This window comes from Perca fluviatilis, chromosome 21 (assembly GCF_010015445.1).
Source record: "Perca fluviatilis chromosome 21, GENO_Pfluv_1.0, whole genome shotgun sequence".
Classification (NCBI taxonomy): Eukaryota; Metazoa; Chordata; class Actinopteri; order Perciformes; family Percidae; genus Perca; species Perca fluviatilis.
The window spans coordinates 16,937,535-16,958,057 of record NC_053132.1 but is presented as its reverse complement, the minus strand read 5'-3'; the positions used below and the strand labels follow the sequence as shown (position 1 = coordinate 16,958,057).

General features: G+C 40.3%; 1 protein-coding gene across 14 annotated transcripts; it reads right to left on the bottom strand.

Annotated features, from left to right (window-relative positions):
* Window positions 1-501: 501 nt before the first annotated feature.
* On the bottom strand, window positions 502-17,727 carry brsk1a (BR serine/threonine kinase 1a). Of its 14 annotated transcripts, none has more exons than XM_039788054.1 (19): window positions 16,355-17,726; window positions 16,144-16,238; window positions 15,809-15,894; window positions 15,203-15,343; window positions 14,749-14,865; window positions 14,466-14,499; window positions 13,992-14,060; window positions 13,708-13,854; window positions 12,556-12,587; window positions 12,217-12,381; window positions 10,837-10,934; window positions 9,810-9,963; window positions 9,618-9,678; window positions 7,484-8,123; window positions 7,160-7,208; window positions 6,899-7,022; window positions 6,343-6,553; window positions 3,594-3,683; window positions 502-3,109 (listed from the first exon to the last, which is right to left on the bottom strand). In XM_039788054.1, exons 1-19 carry the CDS (start codon window positions 16,437-16,439, stop codon window positions 2,910-2,912), a joined length of 2,598 nt encoding a protein of 865 aa, XP_039643988.1. In that variant the 5' UTR covers window positions 16,440-17,726; the 3' UTR covers window positions 502-2,909. The 14 variants fall into 14 exon arrangements, with proteins under 14 accessions (XP_039643988.1, XP_039643985.1, XP_039643984.1 ...); XM_039788051.1 differs by having other exon boundaries at window positions 502-3,121; window positions 9,810-9,960; XM_039788050.1 differs by having other exon boundaries at window positions 502-3,121; window positions 16,355-17,725.
* Window positions 17,728-20,523: the final 2,796 nt, after the last annotated feature.

The following is a 20,523-nucleotide window of genomic DNA, read 5'->3' as shown; positions in this document are numbered from 1 at the left end:
TTTTCCACAGTAAAATGTCAGTCAGTGGAAAAATGCTAGCAAGCCTTTTTTTTGTTTCACTGTCATTTTGATAAACCCTGAGTACGTGAGTGAAACTATTATTCAGATAAACTATCCTTACACATTTCTCGTCCTGACAAAAAACCCAGAAACTTTCACTCAGTCCTTTTACTATTTTTTTTCTTTAACTTTCAACTTCTCACAGTGTTGAAAGCTCTGAAAAACTCAATTTGTTTAGGAAACCTATAAGATGTGATTGACAGCGCGCGGAAAAGCTAGTACCGGAAAGTAGATTTTTCTCACTTTTATCTTGTTTGAGAATAATGACCATTTAGGTTTAGGTTAATGTTGTGATTAGTATAGTATTTGATATTATAGCAAATACTACAATAATATTTGCATCTAAGGCTTTACCTTTTTCGGCATTAGTGCAAAGTAAAAGAAACAGCCACGTAAAATGAACATAAGCCATTTTAAACCAGAAACTAAATGGACACACACATTAATTTAGGGTTTATTATTGTAACCATAACAATGAGGTGGATCTCTCTTTATTTTGACCATCAATTCAACCATAATTGTTCTTTTTATCACAGGCAATAGTTATAATAGTGCACTTTTTATATTTAAATTATGATACAGACATTTCATTTTTTAAACACCTTATTCTACTGACCCTTATGAATGGAGAATAGTTTACAATCTTAGCCAGAGTTGGGTCAATGAAAGTGGAGGTGATGTGGTGATGAGAAAGATGAAAGTGGTGATGATGCGCAATCAAAGAGTGCGTACGGACAGTGAGGCAAACAACTTGTACTGTACAATTTCTCTTGTGGTGATGGCTACACGACAGGTGAAGAGGCAGACAGGGACGAGGCATAAAAGCAAGAGATGATGCGAATTAGCAAGCATTTTAATGTGTGTGAGAATGCCTGGTAGGGTTTGGCTTTGTTAGTTAATGTGATATATTCCTGGGTCAGTCAAAATCTCCGTACGTGATTAGCTCAAAATGCATCTGCTGCAAAGTTTTCAGCTCACTCTCACTCAGCCACCATCCACCTGTCTCACACACACGTTCCAGTTACCAGAGATAAGCGTGATAAAAGAGATGTAAGATATAAACATCATTGGAGAAGTAAGATCAGAGCAACTTCTCAGTACTGCTATAATGAGAAGTGAAATAGAACAGGTTTCTTGAATTAGCGCTTGATGAATTTTTGTTGGCATAAAATCTAGTTTGTAAACAAATACATGACACAAACAACCACGTGATCAAAAAATTAAATAAATATAAATAAATAGATGGATAAGTAAGTGGACAAATATAAAAACCAAAACAAAATGCCTTTAAAATAAACAGAACTGTAGCACTGTGTATCTCTCTGAAAACATTCTGCACTTTTGTTGCATATTGTGCTGTATGGAAGACTGGTGAAAAACATCAACTACTGTAGTCTGATAGAGTGCTGGAGTAATACATGTCCCGAGTTGCTACGTCTGCTTGCAGAATGGTGCGACTCTGGCGATGAGCGTGGGTGCAGTGATGGACTACTTGGCTTGTTGGTGAACACTGAAGTGAGGAGCATGGGGTTAGGAGACTCTTTGTTTGCTTCCCATTTTGAAGTCCTGTTCAACAAGGAATTGACATCGCAAGCCTTAGTCCGGCATTATGAAAATGTCCATTGATGAATTTCCGTTGTCTTTTTTTTATTTTATTTTTTTTATTCTGAGTCAGTAGATGAATACTATGTCAATAGGAGACAAGCTTGGCGAGAAAGGTGGCTTCTGTTTGATCCGTGGGCCAAGAATGCTTTTCTCATTCAATCTGGGCACAAACAGCTGTGATGAGGTTCATGGAACTATTCACTCATAGTGTTTTTTTTTTGTTTTTTTTTCATAAAGTAATGTTCATATTTCTGTTCAAATCAAAAATACTTTTCTTCAGAGCAACAAGAGTCCAATGCGAAAATCTTAGATGCATTGTTTTATATTGTCTCTGAGTAAAAAGAAAATACAAAAGAATCACAACGTTTAACTTTAAAAGATTGCCTTCTTAAAAGCAACTGGTCAGCTTCCCCTCTCCGCCACTGTAGAGTATTTTCAGTTACTGCCTTTACTGCTATCACTGTGCTACTGACATCCTCAAAATACATTTGTAAACAATAAATAAAAACTAAATAAAAAAATATTTTTTTTTTTTCACATTCACTTACTTAGCTTACTTTGTTGGTTTTTCTTTACCTCAGGAGAAGACACTGCTGGAATTCCAGGGTGTAGTTTCTCCTGAGAAAATGCGGACCTTTTGTTCAGCTCATCACCACTCACTGAAGTGGGAGCAGGTTGATAACTCTTAGGGTTCATCTGCTGAGATACATCTATATTTCTTTCAGTATGGACTGGTAGTTGCGTGTTGCTTGATAATGATATGAGCGCACTGGTTACTTTTAAGAGTGAGACCATTATTTCTTTTTGGTGTCAGATACTGTATTACAATGATATGGTAGACTAGCCTATCTGATCATTTCAGCATCCTTTAGCAGGCTGATTTGCTAACTGGCATGCACATTAGCAATTCAAAATTCCTAGTTTGATCTGTGAAGCTGTATCTATGATGGATACCAAAACTGCTCATTCACATATTATTTTTTAAGGGTGATTCCTTAACACTTGGTTCTCATTTAAGGGTAGGAATCCTGGTGATCCAGAAGATCAAAAGAATGTTGAGTTGAGGAAAAAAAAAAAGTGTGATGGGGAAAGGCTCAATCCTTGCTATGGTCAAGCACCTTCAATAACTTAGTCAAGGAAGAGTGGGAGTAGCTCATGGCTTGCAGGGATACTTGGAAATGAAGTTACACTGTCTTCTTTCCGGTGTAGTTCAGGCATCCCGCTGCGTGGTCTCACTTTCTAGCCTACGGTTGGGATTGGGTTCCGTTGGAGGACAGCAGTCGGGTTCTTTCCTTTGCCGAGCCTCTGCGTTGCAGAACTCCCCCGCTGCCGCCTATGCCTCCGCCATCTGCTCGGTCGCCCCACTCACACCTGTCGCCCCCACCCTCGGAGCGCCTCGAGTTTTGGCGGGTGGGGGTCCCATGGGGCCGGCCATTCTTCTCATCTGGGAAGGGATCAGGAGAGGAAAACAGGAAAGTGACTCTCGACGTATACATGATACTACAGTGTCTATGGGTCAGGGCCAGGAATGAATGAAATGCAGGTGTGATTAAAAAAGTGGGGGTTGAGCCTGAAAGTCAGAGGTGGCAACAACCGTTCTCCCTCTGCTTCGGCCACTGAAGGTGATGGGAGCCTTGAAAGGAAAACTGCTTGAGCAAAAGATTAATTGTGAATATAGACAGAATGCTCATGGCATAGCAGATATGTTGGTTTTGGTGAAAACGGCACCATCCTCTTCTGTAAATATAGAAAGATGTTTCCAGCACAAATAAATAAGTTTTGGTCATGTAGAAGAACATTAAAAAAATCTATTTAAAAAAAGAAACACATCAAAAAGAAAATTGTCTCATCGTTAAATACTAGTGATCTTGTACGTACCGGTACCTAGAAAAACTCTAGTGGACATAAGTGTGTAAAAGCAGTCTCACCAGATAGGGCTTGCACCATGGGTTGATCATGGGAGCTGAGAAGCTGGGCTTGAATTGTTTCCACCACTCGTCTGAACCTGCGACTCGGACCTGGAGGTGCACCACACAATATGATACTTGAGTTTGGGGAAAAAGTATTTTGGATTCATCATCTATACTTTCCTACATTTGCATGACATAATCCCCTGGGTGATAACATGTACTGGTCATGTGTTGGCCTTTTTTTTCGTGGTGCTGATGTGGAAGCAGAAGAAAGGGAAATCACTTGAGATTAGGTTGAGGAGTGAGTAAAATACTAATTTACCAAAGTTTGAGATGATGTGTCTTATACAATGATCTTAAAAAAATGCTGTGATTGCAATATGTGCTGTCATCCTATAGGTTGGTGGCTTGGGAGGAGAAGCTCAAACCACCTAAACAACCAATCCTGTAGAGAGGTGTGAGCGTTGATGTAAGCATACCGTTGTGTTCAAAATAATAGCAGTGTGATTTAAAAAAGTGAATAATGCTCAAAATCCTTTGAATAGCTTTTAATTCCATAATATCAATGCATTGGGAACACTGCACATTCAATTCTAAATCAAAACATGACCAAAATTGATCAAGTTTGTGTTATACCTTTACAGAAAGTGAAGAAAAAGGAATATTAGGCTGTTCAAAAAAAATTTGCATTTTTCTTTACAAACTCAAACATTTACTGTATAAACTGAAAAATGTCTCAAGGGTTTGCTTTACTTTGAATCACTGCACTAATATTTAGTTGCATAACCATTCTTACTGAGAACTGCTTCACATCTGTGTTGCATGGAGTTGACCAACTTCTGGCACCTGTAAACAGGTATTCCAGCCCAGGACGATTGCACTGGAATGTCCACAATTATTTAATTCCTCTGCATTACTGGGTTTTCCCTCAGAAACACCATTTTTGATGTCACCTATGGGATTGAGGTCTGGGGATTGGGCTGGCCACTCCATAACATCAATCTTGTTCATCTGGAACCAAGACTTTGCTCGCTTCCTGGTGTGTTTTGGGTCATTGTCTTGTTCAAAGACCCATTTCAAAGGCATTTCCTCTTCAGCATAAGGCAACATGACCTCTTCAAGTATTTCGATGTATTGAAACTGATCCATGATCCCTGGTATGAGATAAATAGGCCAAACACCAGAGTATGAGAAACATCCCCATAACATGATTTTTGCACCACCATGCTTTACTGTCTTCACAGTACTGTGGCTTGAATTTAGTGCATGGGGGTCGTCGGACAAACTGTCTGCGGCCCCTAGACCCAAAAGAACAATTTTGCTCTCATCAGTCCACAGAATTCTCCTTTGGCCAGTCAATGTGTCCTTTGGCAAATTTCAACCTATTCAGTACATGTCTTTTTTTCAGCAATGGGACTTTGCGGGGGCTTCTAGCTGATAGCTTTGCTTCACATAGCCTTCTTCTGATCATAACAGTACTCACAGGTAACTTTAAGTCTTCTTTGATGTTCCTGGAGCTGATCATTGGTTGAGCCTTTGCCATTTTGGCTATTCTTCGATCCATTCGAATGGTAGTTGACCGTTTTTTCCCACATAGTTTTTTGCACTTCTTTATATATTTTCCCCTCTCCAATCAACTTTTTAATCAAAGTCCGCTGTTCCTTAGAGCAATGACTGGAACGACCCATTTTGCTGAGTATTTCAGTGTGAAATGCACTATAACCAGCATGCACAACATTTGCTTCCTTACTTCCTTAAATATGGGCCATAACTGACGCCTGTGTCTTCACAGAATCAATCACCTCACTAAGTGAACACAACACTGCTATTATTTTGAACATGCCCCTTTCAATTACAGATTCAATTACACAGAATGAGCAGCATGCATGTCATGACTGTTGAGTCTGTTGGTTTTCTATGACTCTACAACCCTTACTAGTGAATTATTTGCCATGTAGAAATATCACTTCTACCAAAAAAATTTGATGTATGAGGTTAGTGATGTTGGACCTGCTATTATTCTGAACACAACTGTATATAAGTGACTGACTCCTAAGAGTGGTCGAATCTTTCCTGACTTCTGTAACTGGGTGAGTCATCTCTCTCTATGAATATCATTTTGTATTCCTTGATTTTATCATTGCCTTTAACTCATCACATGCTTTGTGTGTTTAAATGCTTATAGTTGAATTTCCAAACAGTTTCTGTACCAAAACCATAACTATACTATTTTCAAATCATATAATTAATTTGGTAGGCCACTTACTTCTCAGATGCATCACTGCCAATGTCTACACAAAATTCAGTCTTAAAATAAAGTATTAAAAGTAACAAAATTATGATTTCATTCAGGAAATGTCTGAATCAGAGAATAAGTAAACACAACTAAGGATCTGGCCAAGCATCCAGAGCCAGTTTTTATTTTTAATTTTTTTTATTTAAAGGAATAGTTTATGAAATATTCCCGTCCTTAAAGGTAGATAATACAAAATTGATACATAAGGCTATAGCCAGCAGCCTGTAAGCTTAGCTTAGCATAAAGACTGGAAACAGGATGAAACAGCTAGCCTGGCTGTGTCCAACAGTAACATAACAAACCCAACGGAATTTATCCTCCCCTATAACTCTCTGCCAGAAAGCCATTCTGCATACTTCCCCAAAATGCCAAACTTTTATTTAAAGTAAGTACAACCGAAACTACTTACAAAATGTTAATAAAGTTTAATTCGATTCCCAATTGAAAGGGTTAAATGTCCGCTCCACTTGCCTGAAATGAGGGTGAACGTCACGCTGTAGATTCCCGTCTCCCTCCTGCCTTCCCTCTCGGTCCTCTCCCTGTCTCGCTCCCTCTCGCCTTCGGAGAAAGCAATGTCCACCTGGAACTTGACGGGCTTCTGGAAGACAGAGGGACCGCCGGAGGACTTGTACTCGGCTCGAAAGCTGGTCTGGGAGAGAACGCTGTGACTGAGTGACGGGATCTGTGTGGTGAGGAGACAGAGAAGAAGCAGAGAGACCGACAGACTTACGAGGCGGGAGAGGTACGGGGGCCAACGTGAGTATAGGGAGACAAAGGGTGAGGGTGAGGGTGAGGGTGAGGAGAAGAGAGAAAGAGTGAGCCATTGGTAAAAGCAAAGTGATCCATCAACATGCCACGAGTGAGCAAGACTGAAATAAAGAGAAAAGTGAAATAATGAAAGAAAGGAAGTGCGTACAGTATGAGAGTGCGTGTGAAGTCCTTACAGCTTTGCCAGTGAGAGCCATGCTTTCTACAAACGAGCTTTGATAGTGAGAGGCGCGAAAGACAGACCACATCAGATACTCACAGACAGGAAGGCGTGGACAATGTCGGCTTTGACAGAACTCAGAGGTTTGTCTCTGATCACCACAAAGATCTGCTCCTCCTTCTCCAAGCCAATGAAGTTCCCAAACCACGACTTCTTAGCCAGCCTGGTAGCCAAACAAAAAAATATACAGTAGGAGCAAATACATGGAGCCATAGAAAACATCCAAGAGCAGAGACACAACGCTTTAGAGAGTGAAAACAAGTGACACCTCAGCAATTTATCTCAAGGAGTGTGACTTACTCAGGGCTGGATTCTGGTGTTAGACTGGACATGTCTTCTGATGTAGGTACTGAAAGAGACAACTCACTATTAAAATGAACATTTGTGTACAAAATTAGATCTTTAGCTGGAAGCCAGAAGAAAGTAATATTTGAGATATAATCCATTGCCATTATAAAGGGTCTGGTATACTGTATGCTAAAACAGAAAATGTATGTTTTACCAGTGTAAGAATGGAGGAAACCTTTTGAAACTAATGACCAACTTCAGTTTAGCTGTCCTATACAGATATTGGTGCATCGGAAGAAATAAAATGAAACTCGCATAATATTAAGGTGAACGTACCAAACTCACCTTGCAGTTTACGGCGATGGAAACGGGGTGAGCCCAGCAGGTTGTTCTTGAAAGAATTGAGGCGAGTCCGCCAGTGGGCAGAGCTGCTGGCTGCCATGCCGCTTCCCCCTCCTGGGCTGGAGGGCGGGGTCAGCGACAGCGAGCCCACCCCTCCCCCTCCCTCCGCCCGCGAGGAGGACGAGGATGAGGAAGAGGAGGGCGGGGTAGAGGAGGGGTGGTGAGGGTGGTGGACAGGGGTGCCCAAGGGTGTGGGCAACGGAGAGCCTTGGGGAGTGACCTGCGGCACAGAGTGGGTAGAGTTTGGGTAGAAGCTCTTAGTCACTGACTTTAGGACAGAGGACGACGGGAAGAAGAAACGAGGGATGGGTGACAGGAGCGAAGAAGGGGAGGGTGAGCGGGAGGATGGGTTGTGCAGAGGCAAGGACTTGATGGGCTGCAGATGGGGTCGGTCGGCCGGTCCTTTGGTGGGCAGGGTCTGGGTCTTTGGGTTGGGGGGAGCTTTGAGCTTGTCATGAGCCCGAGCTGAGCGAGGAGTAGTGGCGTTTCCCTGTTTGGGCTCCTTTGGGAGGGGGGTAACGGTGGCAGAGGTGACGTCTGATTGGCTGAAAGTGAAGACGGGGCTTTGATAGGACTGGGGAGTGGGTTTGTGGGGTGGGGTGGGGTGGGGGGTGGGAGAGATGGATAACAAGAAAGAGAGGGGATGGAACATGGAGAAAGGATGGAAATGAATATCATGCTTTGTGACAAAAGAGTGTATCTTGTGAGTAGTGAAAGTGTCAAATGCAATACTACCAGTGCTGTCTATAAAAGCTTTCATTTCGGGGCTTTAGTCTTTTGTGCCATTAGTATTTTATGTGAGTGAAGGTTTACTGACAGTTGTGGTTGTGACAGGGTTACAAATGCAGTGACAAAGGACAGTGGCAGTGAAGGTGTTACTGTTTAGTTATTGCTGGCAGTTAAGGTTGATTCAGTTACCATCTATGGACTGTTTAATAATGTAATGCAGTTCAGAACTTGAGCAGACCAGGAAAGCAAATAATGCCATAAACCAAAATAAATCATCTAATTTACGGTTCTATGGTACATTCTTAACAACTGTTCATACAGCTAGTTCATGCATGGTGAAGAAGAGAAGTGATATGAAGACAGAAGAAAAATGCCACACAAACCTCCTGTTGGGTGAGATTTAATCAGAGGAACTGGTGTTGTGATGATGTGTAAGAATGACTGACTGAGGAGCTTTATAAATGGATATTTTAGAGGGTTGTGGAGTGTGGTTATGTTTTTTTTTAAAGCAGTTTAATATCGGGGTAGGCAATACTGTCAAAAAAAAAGTTGCGAAAGTTATCATATATTATTGGTATTTCAGCATTCCAATATTGATAGTGTATACTATAATTAGTAACACATTCAAAATTACATGTAAAAAGCTATTATTGCCCAGTCCCATCTTACTGTCAGAAATACTTCAAAATCCCAAACTACAATTGGTTAACACAGTACCGTTATCACCTAACTGAATATACATGTCCTAAATATGTCCTAAATATGAGCACAATGTACAATCTGGGGCCCAATGGAAATGCTAACCATGTTGAGCACACACATAGAAGATTGAGGCTTTAAAGGATAGGTTCACAATTTTTTCAGTCAGTCCTAAAACAATAATTAGGTGCCCATATAAACATTGAAAGAGTTTTTGCTTGCTGTAGTCATTCCTCCTGTTCATACTGGCTATTAAGATATCCCTTCTTAATATGCTTTCAATATAAGTGATGGGGGACAAAATCCACAATCCTTCCTAAAGCTTATCTTAAGCCAAGCTGCAGCAGAGGGCTAAAAACCCAAAGAGGCAATTCAATAAACGACTGTAACTTTGGGAGGCATTGGGAAGGCCAGTATGAATGGGAGGAATTAATACAGCTTAAAGGCCCATATGGGCACCTGACTATTGTTTTAAGATGGACTCCAAAAATTGTCCAAAATCAAAAAAGTGAAATAATACAAATTAATGTTGGAAATTTAATATTTTCTAAAGCATGCTTGCATCATGTTTCAGAGACAGTGCAGGTAATCAAAGCAAAACGGTGTAGAGTTTGTTAAAAGTTGGCCAACAGGCCCTTACCCTGGGACTGCTGAGAGGGCTGGAGGAGAGACCAGTTGAGGCTCCACTGACTGAGCGAGACCTGACAAACAGACCAGAGGTCAAAAGATTGTGAACAAAGACAGTGTATATCCAACAAGAAACTGTGTGCAACATGCATTCTTGGTATGCAACATATGAGTGTGTGTACTGTATAAACATAATATACTGCACCTCTGGCTGTGTGCAGCTGTGTCCAGGGCCCTGCGAGGTGGGGTAGGGGACCCCTGTTCAGTAACACTCAGTACCTCCAGGCTTTTCCTCTCGGGGCGACAGCGGCCGTGGCGCGTCAGCATTGGAGAGTCAACACGCTTTCGAGGAGGGTCTGCTGTAGAACACCACCATAAAGTTATGACAGGATTTACCAACATCCTATAGCAGTTTAAAGATTATGTTGAAGCTGCATTTTTTTATAACATTACATGGTATGTCGTGCAACTGCCATTAAAAATAAAAAAAAAGATTTCTCTCAAAAAGAGTGTTTGTTTCTTTCCCCTGAAAGTGGTATTGTTAAAGTGTTTCTCAACATAATAAGACATTTCAAATTAAAACCTAGTGCTTCCTGTTAGTCAGAGATGTTAGTGCATCTCCATCACCCCACTCCCTTTTATCACTTTTATTTTCTCTTTTGCAGTACTAGAAAGTATGATTATGTTGAAAGTGATTCTTTCCACAGGCTTTTTTGCTCGCTGCACTATTTGTGACTGTGATAAACATAGCTTTATTTGCACAGACAGAATAGCTGCCTTCTCCCAGTTTTGTCCCATAGAGAAATCTTGTAGATGTCCTGCAAAGTCTGTTATGAATATCTTTAAAGACAATTATGACTTATCGTTGGTAAAATGTTACACATAATTCCATAAACATAAAGACCATAAAGACAAAACTAGAGAGGCTTTTTGCCCAACAAGTAGGCACTTGGTCAAACATTTCTGTCTGTCTTTCATATTGCTTTACGTTTTATTGCTAATAGTGGCGATCACAGTTACTGATTCTTAGGCTATCAGTGCAAAATATTTCATTCAAAATATAATCATGTTTAAAAAATGATCTCAAATAATCGCAAATTCATTGGCAGAGGTAATGAGTACCTGTGTGCGACACCAGACACTGACTGTGGTACAATTCCTTCACAGAAACTGAGGCAGAGAAAAGCAGCTCTCGCCCTTGAGTGGATCCCTCCTGCCCCCTAATGACTGACCTACATCATTGCGCGGTGGCAAATCCTCATCCTCATAGCTGGGGTAGCGCTCTTTCCTGTCCAGCAGCAGGTAATAGATCATCTTCTCTTGGTTTTCTCTGAGAGAAACAGAGAGAAAGTCATAGGATGAGATGTTAAAACTTGGAAAGAAAGAAGAAGACGAAGTAGAAAGGAGCAATATGTGACTAGAGTAGGTAAGCCTGTTATGTATATTAACAGTTCATTCTATTCAACTGATGATGTGTTTATCCACTACTTTCCGCTAAAAAAAATGTTTTTACTGGAAGAGATTGGACAGAACATAAATACTCTCACACTGTTCCATACTAAGCTTTGTTCAGGGGTTGGATCCGCCAAAGGCTGCAGTCCTATACTTACTACGTCACAACAACAAAACGCAGACCTTTTCGAGCACAAACCAGCACATCATTCAAAGCCCTCAATATCACTTTGTTGTGACAAGGAGCACCTGACTGCACCATGACTTTGATATTTGTGAGGCTAGATCACACCGCTTCAGTGTATCCACCATCTTGCATGCTTTAACCCTGTGGCGAGTCACTCAACCTGATTCAGAACAGGAGTTTCACACGGCATGATGGAGAGGAAACCATATCCCCTCTCCGCTTTCAGAAATGTTCAAAAAAAATTCTAAAACGTCTGTCCACAATACACAGGGGTCAATAATAATCAGATGTGGAAACTCTTCAAGTACATGACTGAGTAACCAGAATAATAGTAACTTCCGTACACAATCCAATACAACAGTCCTGAAATAAGTACAACTATAAGTATAACTAAATTTGTGCAACATATACTATTTAATTGTTGTTGACACTGTGAGAGGTGTTTTAAGATTTTAATAATCTTATTGTTTAATGTTGTTGTCCAGTTTACTGTATTGTTATTGTATCTTGTTAACATTATATATTTTTTCTTCATTTGCTACTCCATGTATGTAAATGATATAACCTTTCAATATATTTCCAAATCATTCCATACCATAGCCTCATATCATATCTGTCCATTGTTTGTTTTTTTAAGAATATTTTTTGGGGCATTTTCAACCTTTATTTTTGACAGGACAGATGAAGACATGAAAGGGGAGAGAGAGGGGGAATGACATGCAGCAAAGAGCCGCAGGTCGGAATTGAACCAGGGTCCGCTGTTTCGAGGAGTAAACCTCTATATAGAGGTATGGGCGCCCGCTCTACCAACTGAGCAATCTGGGTACCCTATCTGTTCGTTGTAAGTAAAGCAGTAGTGTGTCTGTTACATGGCTATTGCATGGCATTATATCTAAATGTTTCTAATTTTCTGGTCACTCAGTGTACAATCGGGCACTGTGAAACACAGTTAAGAGTTGAAAAAAATACTTACTCTTCGCATTGCAAATCCCGTGTGAGCTTGCCTCGGTCTCGGAAACAACCCAGCGAGTGCATGCTGTCCAACACATCTGGGTCTAGCTCAGTCATGGACAGGATTCGCCTCACACACACTCGCCTGGGAGGAGGCTGCTCAGGACACGGCTCATTACGACCACCCCTGGGAGCCACACACACACACACACACACACACACACACACACACACACGTAACACACAATGAAAACCACTTGAATGACACAGATATAGTCGCGTATACGATTAAATCTGATGCATCACTTTAAATTACTATTTTATTCAACAGTGAGGTGTGTAAAAATGAACGTATACTCACAGATACCAGGCATGTTTCTGGATGGCCTCGAGCTTTAAAGGGTGACAGGGCAGATGGGGCCATTAGTTTCTACAGTCTGTTAACAGCCATATGGCCACAAAGCTGTGCTGGGTTAACATTTCACACCAGACACTTTTCTTAACATGTTTGTATGTTTTTTTTTTTTTTATTATTATTTATAATGCACCTAAAACAATGCACCACTGTAAACACAACTGTATCTCTAGTCTCGCATTGCCAGACCTATCTCCGCAGCGCTGCGGAGGGCGGTCTGGCTAGTCCACACAACGTTCCTGGATAGGAGAAAAGCGTGGTCTGGTTTATTGGCATTTCTTTAAACCAATCACAATCGTCTTGGGCGGCGCTAAGCGGTGGTACGGTGCCCCTGCAAAATAGCCTCGGGAAGGAACTTGTTTTGATGGAACATGTGCACGTAGGGAGGCGAGCTCTGGAATTAAAATGGCTGTCGGGTGTGTGATGAGAATCTTACTGCGAAAAAAATAAACACAATTTCATTGTCGGTTCTAGCTCGGAGGATGTTTTCCGAATCGACGGGAGTTTAGAATGCCAACACAAAGAAAGCGGAAGGTGAGGGTCATCAGGCGGCACCGGAACTATTGCGTAATTGAAACATCGTCAATATAGACTACTATGTTTCTAATCCATATCAACTCTGATAATCAAAATGCTAGAGATCCAGCCACAACATGCAAAAGTAAAGACAAGCAGGCATCTAAAAATTTTTTAATATTAAAGCAAACTAAAGCACTTTTCCACTTCGGTCCCCCTACAGGTTGGAAGCAGAATTGTCCATTACCGGTTTGCCAGATCGGGTAGCGGATCTGTAGTTCGAATGAGACATAATGACACATTACGACAGCGGTAATGGACAATTCCGCTTCCAACCTGTAGGGGGACCGAAGCGGAAAGTCCTTTAGTGTTGCTTTAATGACAGCAGTCCAATAAAGCTGCTCTCTTCAATCCCCATATATTCAAAAGGAAGGAATGAGAGGCAATCCCAATTCAATGTGGACAATTTATCTCTGGATACAGCCTGCATATGAGAATTGTATAAATTCCTGGTGTTTAGGCGGCATTCAGACCCCCTGTGTATGAGCCGCCTGTGTGTGAGCACATTGCTCAGTCTCATACCGTGAGCCTTATTTCAGGGTTGACCTCAATCATGCCCTTGAGCAGAGACTGGCAGTCCGGAGGGATGAAGTGGGGCATGTGGAACACCCCGCTCTTCACCTTCTCCAGGAGCTGGCGTAAATTGTCATGGTCAAAGGGCAGGGCGCCCTGTATGAGAAAAGGGGAGAGAGGGAATAAAAGAAAGACAGATTAAAATAAAGTTGACTTGGGAAGTAAGAACTGCAAACACACAAAGGGGTATTTACAAAGGGATCAACCTCTAAAAACAGGACTACAAGACTTACCACCAGTAGAGCAAAAAGGATGACCCCACAGCTCCACACATCTGCTCTCCGCCCATCATATTTTTCTCCCTGCCAAAGTCATAATTCATGTGAATTCACTATTTCAAAACCAAAATGAGCCACATTCATTGATTGAATTCACTGAGATAATTTCAGCTCATTTAAGGCTTACCCAAGAAATCGTAATAAAAAAAAAAGAAACACCGTAATCCATTATGATCCATCATTTAGTCAGTCTCAGTCCAAAAAACCATTGAAACCATGTTTTGTTGACAGAACTGGATAATATTCTTGTATGCAAAACAACCCAAGTGACAGCCTCTATATTCCATTGAGACTTTTAAAATGCTTTTTTTATGACTTTAAAACAATTAGTGATGTGTTTAGTTCATGTAACAATGCGACAGAATGAATAATGTATTAACATAATCTGCTGATTTATATTACAGGTACCAACATTTGAGGAACACTTACCCGTATAACTTCAGGGCAAGCATAATGTGGTGATCTATAATGAAAGAAATGTGTTACAAGCAACATTACTATGTTTACAATTCTGGAAGAATTGGCAATAAAACTGGTAAGTATACACAGTATAAAAAAAAGTCTTTAGCTTCTGTGGAAACTACAGTACTCTTTATGGTAAAGAATACATGATGTAGTATGCATAGATTTACATTGTTTCTGAAATACAAAATATGACCTTTTTATGTGCATACACATTATTTATGAACACCCTCACAGTGTCGGTACTCACCCACAGCTGGTCTCTAACAGACTGTCCCCCACCTGGAGGGAGGCCATGCCAAAGTCAGCGATGCGGATGTTGTTCTTTTCATCCAGGAGCAAGTTCTCAGGCTTCAGGTCTCTGTGACTGCACACAACAGGTACTATAAGTCTTCTAGTGCTGATTATGGCATTTCAGCTTAACTGTCACTGTTGACTCATGCTGCACAATCACAAGTTCTTCCACTAATTTATGACTTGATACACTATCACAAAACTGTGTCAATTTGTCTAAAAGAAATTTAAGGATGATAAGTGCCTGCAAACATCAAGTCAGTAATAAAGAGGAATGTTTAAGATACATTTTTGATGTTACTGACTAAGGCAGCTTATGACTTATTATGCCATGACACATCAAATTGGCATCAATTTGTCATTGTTTTAAGAGTTTAATTCAAGAACCATTGCTCTCTTCAAAAACCAACCAGATGGAATGACTGTGGCAGAAATCCAAAGCAGAGATGATCTGCCTGAAGAACTTCCTGGCCTCTTTCGGAGTCAGTCGGCCCTTCTTCACCAGGTAGTCAAACAACTCTCCTCCTGACACATGCTCCAACACCAGGTACCTGTCGACATACAGTGTGATTCCAAAAGTTCATCTCTAAGAGACAAGAGGAGGGACAAAACAAATAATAATAATAATAATAAAAACATCTAACCTCAGACACTCTTAAACTGTTAGATACCATCAATGTATGATGTTGGATTCTGGGACTCACAATATTGAGATGAAATCTTGTGATTTACCTTTTTTATGTACTCACTTTTAGCCAACCTGCCTGTCTACTCCAACAGCTGTTTTACATCAGTGTTAAAGCATTTTAGCGAGTAAGATAAATAAAAAACTTTTCAGAATAATTGTAAGAGGTGAAGGAAAAGTAAGATTAGAGTGATGAAAGCAGATTAATACAGTTCTTAGAGTAATATTTATACCCACCCTGCTCCAAAGTTCAGTATTCAGCAAAAGAAAAGCATGCAGACTGCACTGAGCCCAGTTGTGAGGCTCTTTTGAATGCAGAAAGGAAACTCACAGGTATTTGTTATTCTCGTAAACATCATGCAGCTTCAACACATGCGGATGCTCAATCAGTTTCAGAATGGCAATCTCCCTCTCAACCTGGTTAGAGAGAAGAGATAGATGTAAAGAAAAGGAGAGGAGATACAGTACTAAAGCAAAGCACAAGTGTATTTTTGAAGCAACAGAACAGAGGTTAATGTATACACTAATACAGAAGTTAAATATAGAGAATATAGAGCACATGTTAGTGGACAGAATAACACATCTTGCTGTATGCAAAAATAGCATTATTGTCACTGCAACAGTCTCTATTGTCACTGCAACAGTCTCAATAGCATCATACTGTACCTTCATCAGGACTGACTCAGACAGCTTCTCTCTGTTGACTATTTTGATCGCTACCTTCTGACTCGTAATACAGTGGACCCCGAGTTTGACCAGTCCTGAAAGACACAATGAGAGAGGTGTAGAGAGGCAAAAATAAGAGACTTAAAGACATCACCTACAGTATACATTTCTACATGAATTAGTAGTTTAAAATGCAGTTTGGTATACTCACCTGTCTGTCCCTTCCCCAGTGTTTTTTCCAGTCGGTAGGGCCCAACATATTGAGCTGACTGACTTAGAGACAGTTCCTTACTCATACTGCTCTTGCTGGAGGCTAATACACTACAACTACTGCACAATGGTTATTGCACTGTGATATTATACAGCGGATACAGTTATTGGTGGATACAAGATGGTGCTTTAATTAGAAGGACTATTTCAGTGATAACACTGCCACTCTAAAGTTAATGGGTGAATGTGTAAAAATGCACTGGAAAAACTGGTGCTGAGTTACAACATCTGGATGATAAATTCACATTGTTCATCTAAACCTGGTTAATACACAAAGCTTAATATTTGTGTTCTGAAGCACGGTAAACAGGTAACGTTATAACGGTGATATTTAACAAAAACAGCTTACTAGCTAGATTAAAGCAGAGAAACGGAGATGATGGCAAGTTATTAGGCTGTTCTAAGCGTTAAATACTGACCACTACCCTAAATACAAACATGATAAGTTAGGCAAACTAAAGAGAATTCACTCCTGTGCATTAGCTAGCTTATTCGTATACGTTAACTTACATGTATGACGTTAACGTTAACCATAGATATAACGTTAACTAGCTATATATGACAGGTAATAAGGAAATTATCGCAGAGTAACGTTATAGCCTTAAAACCACCAGTGTTTTTCAACGTCTGCTGCAAAGATTGATATCCTTTGATGGTTGAGTTTACCAACAAAACGCCAAATACATCGAGTGGATGTTAGCACTGAAAATAAAATCAGTGTTATTCTGTCTGTCAGGCCTGTTTTACAGGTGCAACAACATGCTATTTAGCCTCGCCGCCGCTCTCCCACACAGCAGCGAGGCTAGCTTTAGCTTTAACGCTTGGACCAACGGCCGTCTCGCGCCGCCTGTCAAAAAAACCGACACCTCCTGAAGTTTCTAGGCAACGCCAAACGGTAAGATTTATCAGACTGCCGCCGCATTCTCACAATATTTCGAGGTGAAACGCATATTCCTAGCAAAATAACCATCTTTAAGGTAGCCTAGTCCTCCCCCTCCCTGTCTCTCCCCGTTTCTACATCCCTGCAAGTAGCGGATCACAGCATCTTCTCCTCTCTCCTTTGGCGTGTCCTCCTCCCTCACCGGCGGATGCACAGGTAGAAAAAAAACACAGATATCCGCAGATCAACCCGCACTATTATCGACTGCCTTATTCCCCTCCTCACTTCTGATAATAGTTCGCGCAGGGTAAAGGCCCCTGTATTATACTCCCTTCGGTTTTCTTGCCGTAAATCGATATTTTCTCTCTCCTCTTCCTTCCTTCGCCTCACTCGCATCAGCATCCGGGTCCCACTCTCTCTCCATCCACTCTCCTCTCGCCTCTCCTCCCCCGCCCTCCTCCTCCTGGTCATCTTCCTCAAAATACGCTTATCTCTGCATTCACCTCAGCACTGTGGCCACACTGTGGGCCCCGTGAGCAGATGCGGACACTTCCCTCACTGTTATAATAAAAGACATTTTTAAACATAGCCAGATGCAGGGGATGGGATGCTGCTTGTTAGGGGGAAATGATGCTGGTGTGCTTTGGCCTGGCTTCTGGCCTTTCAGAATCACTGGTGTCCCACAGGTGGTATTTTGTTTTGAATTTGATTTAATATGAGGTGTAAAATTTGAGGTGCAGCATAACTTAGAGGTGTAGGCTATACTTCAGATAATTTAATAGCATGCAGTTGTGGAAGAAGCATTGGGATCTTTTGCAATAGCAAAAGGAATACTCCATTATCAGTGGGTGAAAGTAACTTAAATGTACTCAAATACTTTACAATTTTGAAGTACTTATACTTTTCAGATTCATATTTAACACACAAAATATTTAATTAATGTGTAGAATATGATGCAGTTAAAGATTAAACAGTAGCCTTATGTAATTCAAATGAGCTCCACCTCGACCAGCTGTAACACTAAAACATTGCTTAATGCATTCATAATAATAAAACAATAATATAATGTAATGTAACAATGTGAAAGAGACCACTGTGCATAATGAGTTTTATTTTACTGATAACACTGCTTTTACTTGCAGTAAACATGCAGAAACCTTTTATTTTCCTTTACATTATGGCATTACTTTTCTCAAGGATCTGACTTCTTCTTCCACGCCTGTCAATTACAAGTAAAATACTTAATTCATAATAATTTTTTCTCAAGTGCAGATGTATTAACAGCTAAATATACTAATCAATTTAGTATAAGTATTCATGTTGTTCAATGTTGTTGAGCCAATTCTTTTTGTACTATTGAGCAGTTTAATCTAAAAAAATTTTATAGGATGACCATATGTTTTATACTTAATGTAAAATCTTCACATTTTTTATTTATTTAACAGGGACAATGCTCATTAATCATCAGCAAAGCAACTGTAAATGAGCCAGATTTAGCCCAGCAGGCTAATTTCCATCTGTTGTCCCTGGCCAGTTTGAAAATGGCAACCTAAAATAAATTAAATACAATAAAATGACAATACAGTCAACACATAAAAGCAACATGACAAAACAAATCTGCAGGCAGGCAGCAAAAGACAACAGGCAGTCAGCAGTCTAATGTGCACATATCTGGTTATCAATAAGCCAGTTCTTCAGCTAAACAGTAAAAGAACGAGAAGTATTTACTTCTCTTATCTGTATTGGCAACATATTCCAGTCTTTAGATGCTGTTACAGAGAACGCTGACTGACCAAAAGCACTTCTTCGGGTGGGAATGATACAGTCCCCTCTTGTGGTGCCTCTGGTAACCCAAGAGCCTGCTCTTTAAACAACAAATGTTTTCAGTGGTGGCAGAGCTACTGTTCAAAGTAACTTTTAATAGCTATCAATATATTTACTGGGGGGAAATTTTAATTACTTCCTCATGAAATGTAGTGGAGAATAAAATAAAAATGGAAATATTCAAGTTAAGTAAAACACCTCAAAACTGTGCATTAACAGGCCTTGAATAAATGTACTTAGTTACTTTCAACCACTAATTGCCTAGTAGACTATTTTCGAACTGCTTCATTTCATTATTCTGTGTTCACTTAGTTTTAATGTCTGCTGATAGACTGTTGTCACTGAAGACATATAGGAAAATCACTGTGTAAATAGTAAAAATAATGATGGCTGAATTCCATTTAGCTGCTTCAGTTTCAGGCACCTGCTATTGTGCATGCTGGCTCACTGTCACACTGTCATGAGTTACTGGGGCACTTGAATAGAACGGAGCCATCGTTAATGTTATTAGTAAGTTAACATCTGTGCTTTTCCTACTATGACAAGCCAAAAATATCTGCTGTGAAAGATGTATTTACTTACACATTTTCATTGTGGTTCACATGAAAAGCACATATTTTGCATCACCTTCTATGCACATCGTCAGCTCCAATTTACAAAATGTCATTACAAATTTCTGTTTTTGTGAAGGAACTACGGAATTCTCATGACACATGATGATAACAGCAATGTCCCAGAAAGTCTCAACAGACCATGGGACATTTAAACTTCACTGAAACCCACACTATCAAAATATTTTCTGATGAACATTGAGCACACCTCCTTAAAAAAGGATGACCCATTACACCTCCTCATCTGCAGAGGAAACTGAAAAGAAAGAAAAAGTGTTGATTTAATGAATCATGCAGAGATGTCATTGTTATTTAAAAAAAATTTAGTAAGTAGGACATTTGAATGTATCCTCTGTAAAGTGCTTTGAAAAAATCTCAATTTAAAATGTGTGTGTGGGCGGATAATTCCCCAAAGCACATCTTCATCTGCGCCTAGCTGTATGATTTACACGCAGCCAGAAGGATTTGTCTCCAACCATGGGGCAGAAATAGAACTGGAAGCGTACTCATCCTACTATTTTCTTCTGGTTCGTTCTAATGGGACACACTGTGTTGTCTTTTGAAATCAAAGTACTTCAGTGCAATGAAAATAAGTAGGCCTAAATCAGTGGTGTGAACGATAAATCTATCCACCTTAATGGAAGATGGAAGTCTACATTTAAGACAGATACATTGTAAAATATCATGCTTTGTTTTTGTAACCTGTCTCTCTTAATTATGCTGTTATAGTTTTAGACTGCCGGGCGACTTCCTTTGACACACTGAGCTTCTCTCTCCTCTCTCTTTCCACCTGTG

What these genes read in the sequence shown, in the direction of transcription:
- brsk1a (XM_039788050.1), bottom strand. Translation starts at nt 16,439, where the DNA reads ATGAGTAAGGAACTGTCTCTAAGTCAGTCAGCTCAATATGTTGGGCCC. An exon ending in TACGAGAATAACAAATACCT is followed by an intron (nt 15,344 to 15,808) that starts GTGAGTTTCCTT and finishes GTATGTCGACAG; the next exon opens with GTACCTGGTGTTGGAGCATG. An exon ending in GACGTTCACCCTCATTTCAG is followed by an intron (nt 3,684 to 6,342) that starts GCAAGTGGAGCG and finishes GTGCACCTCCAG; the next exon opens with GTCCGAGTCGCAGGTTCAGA.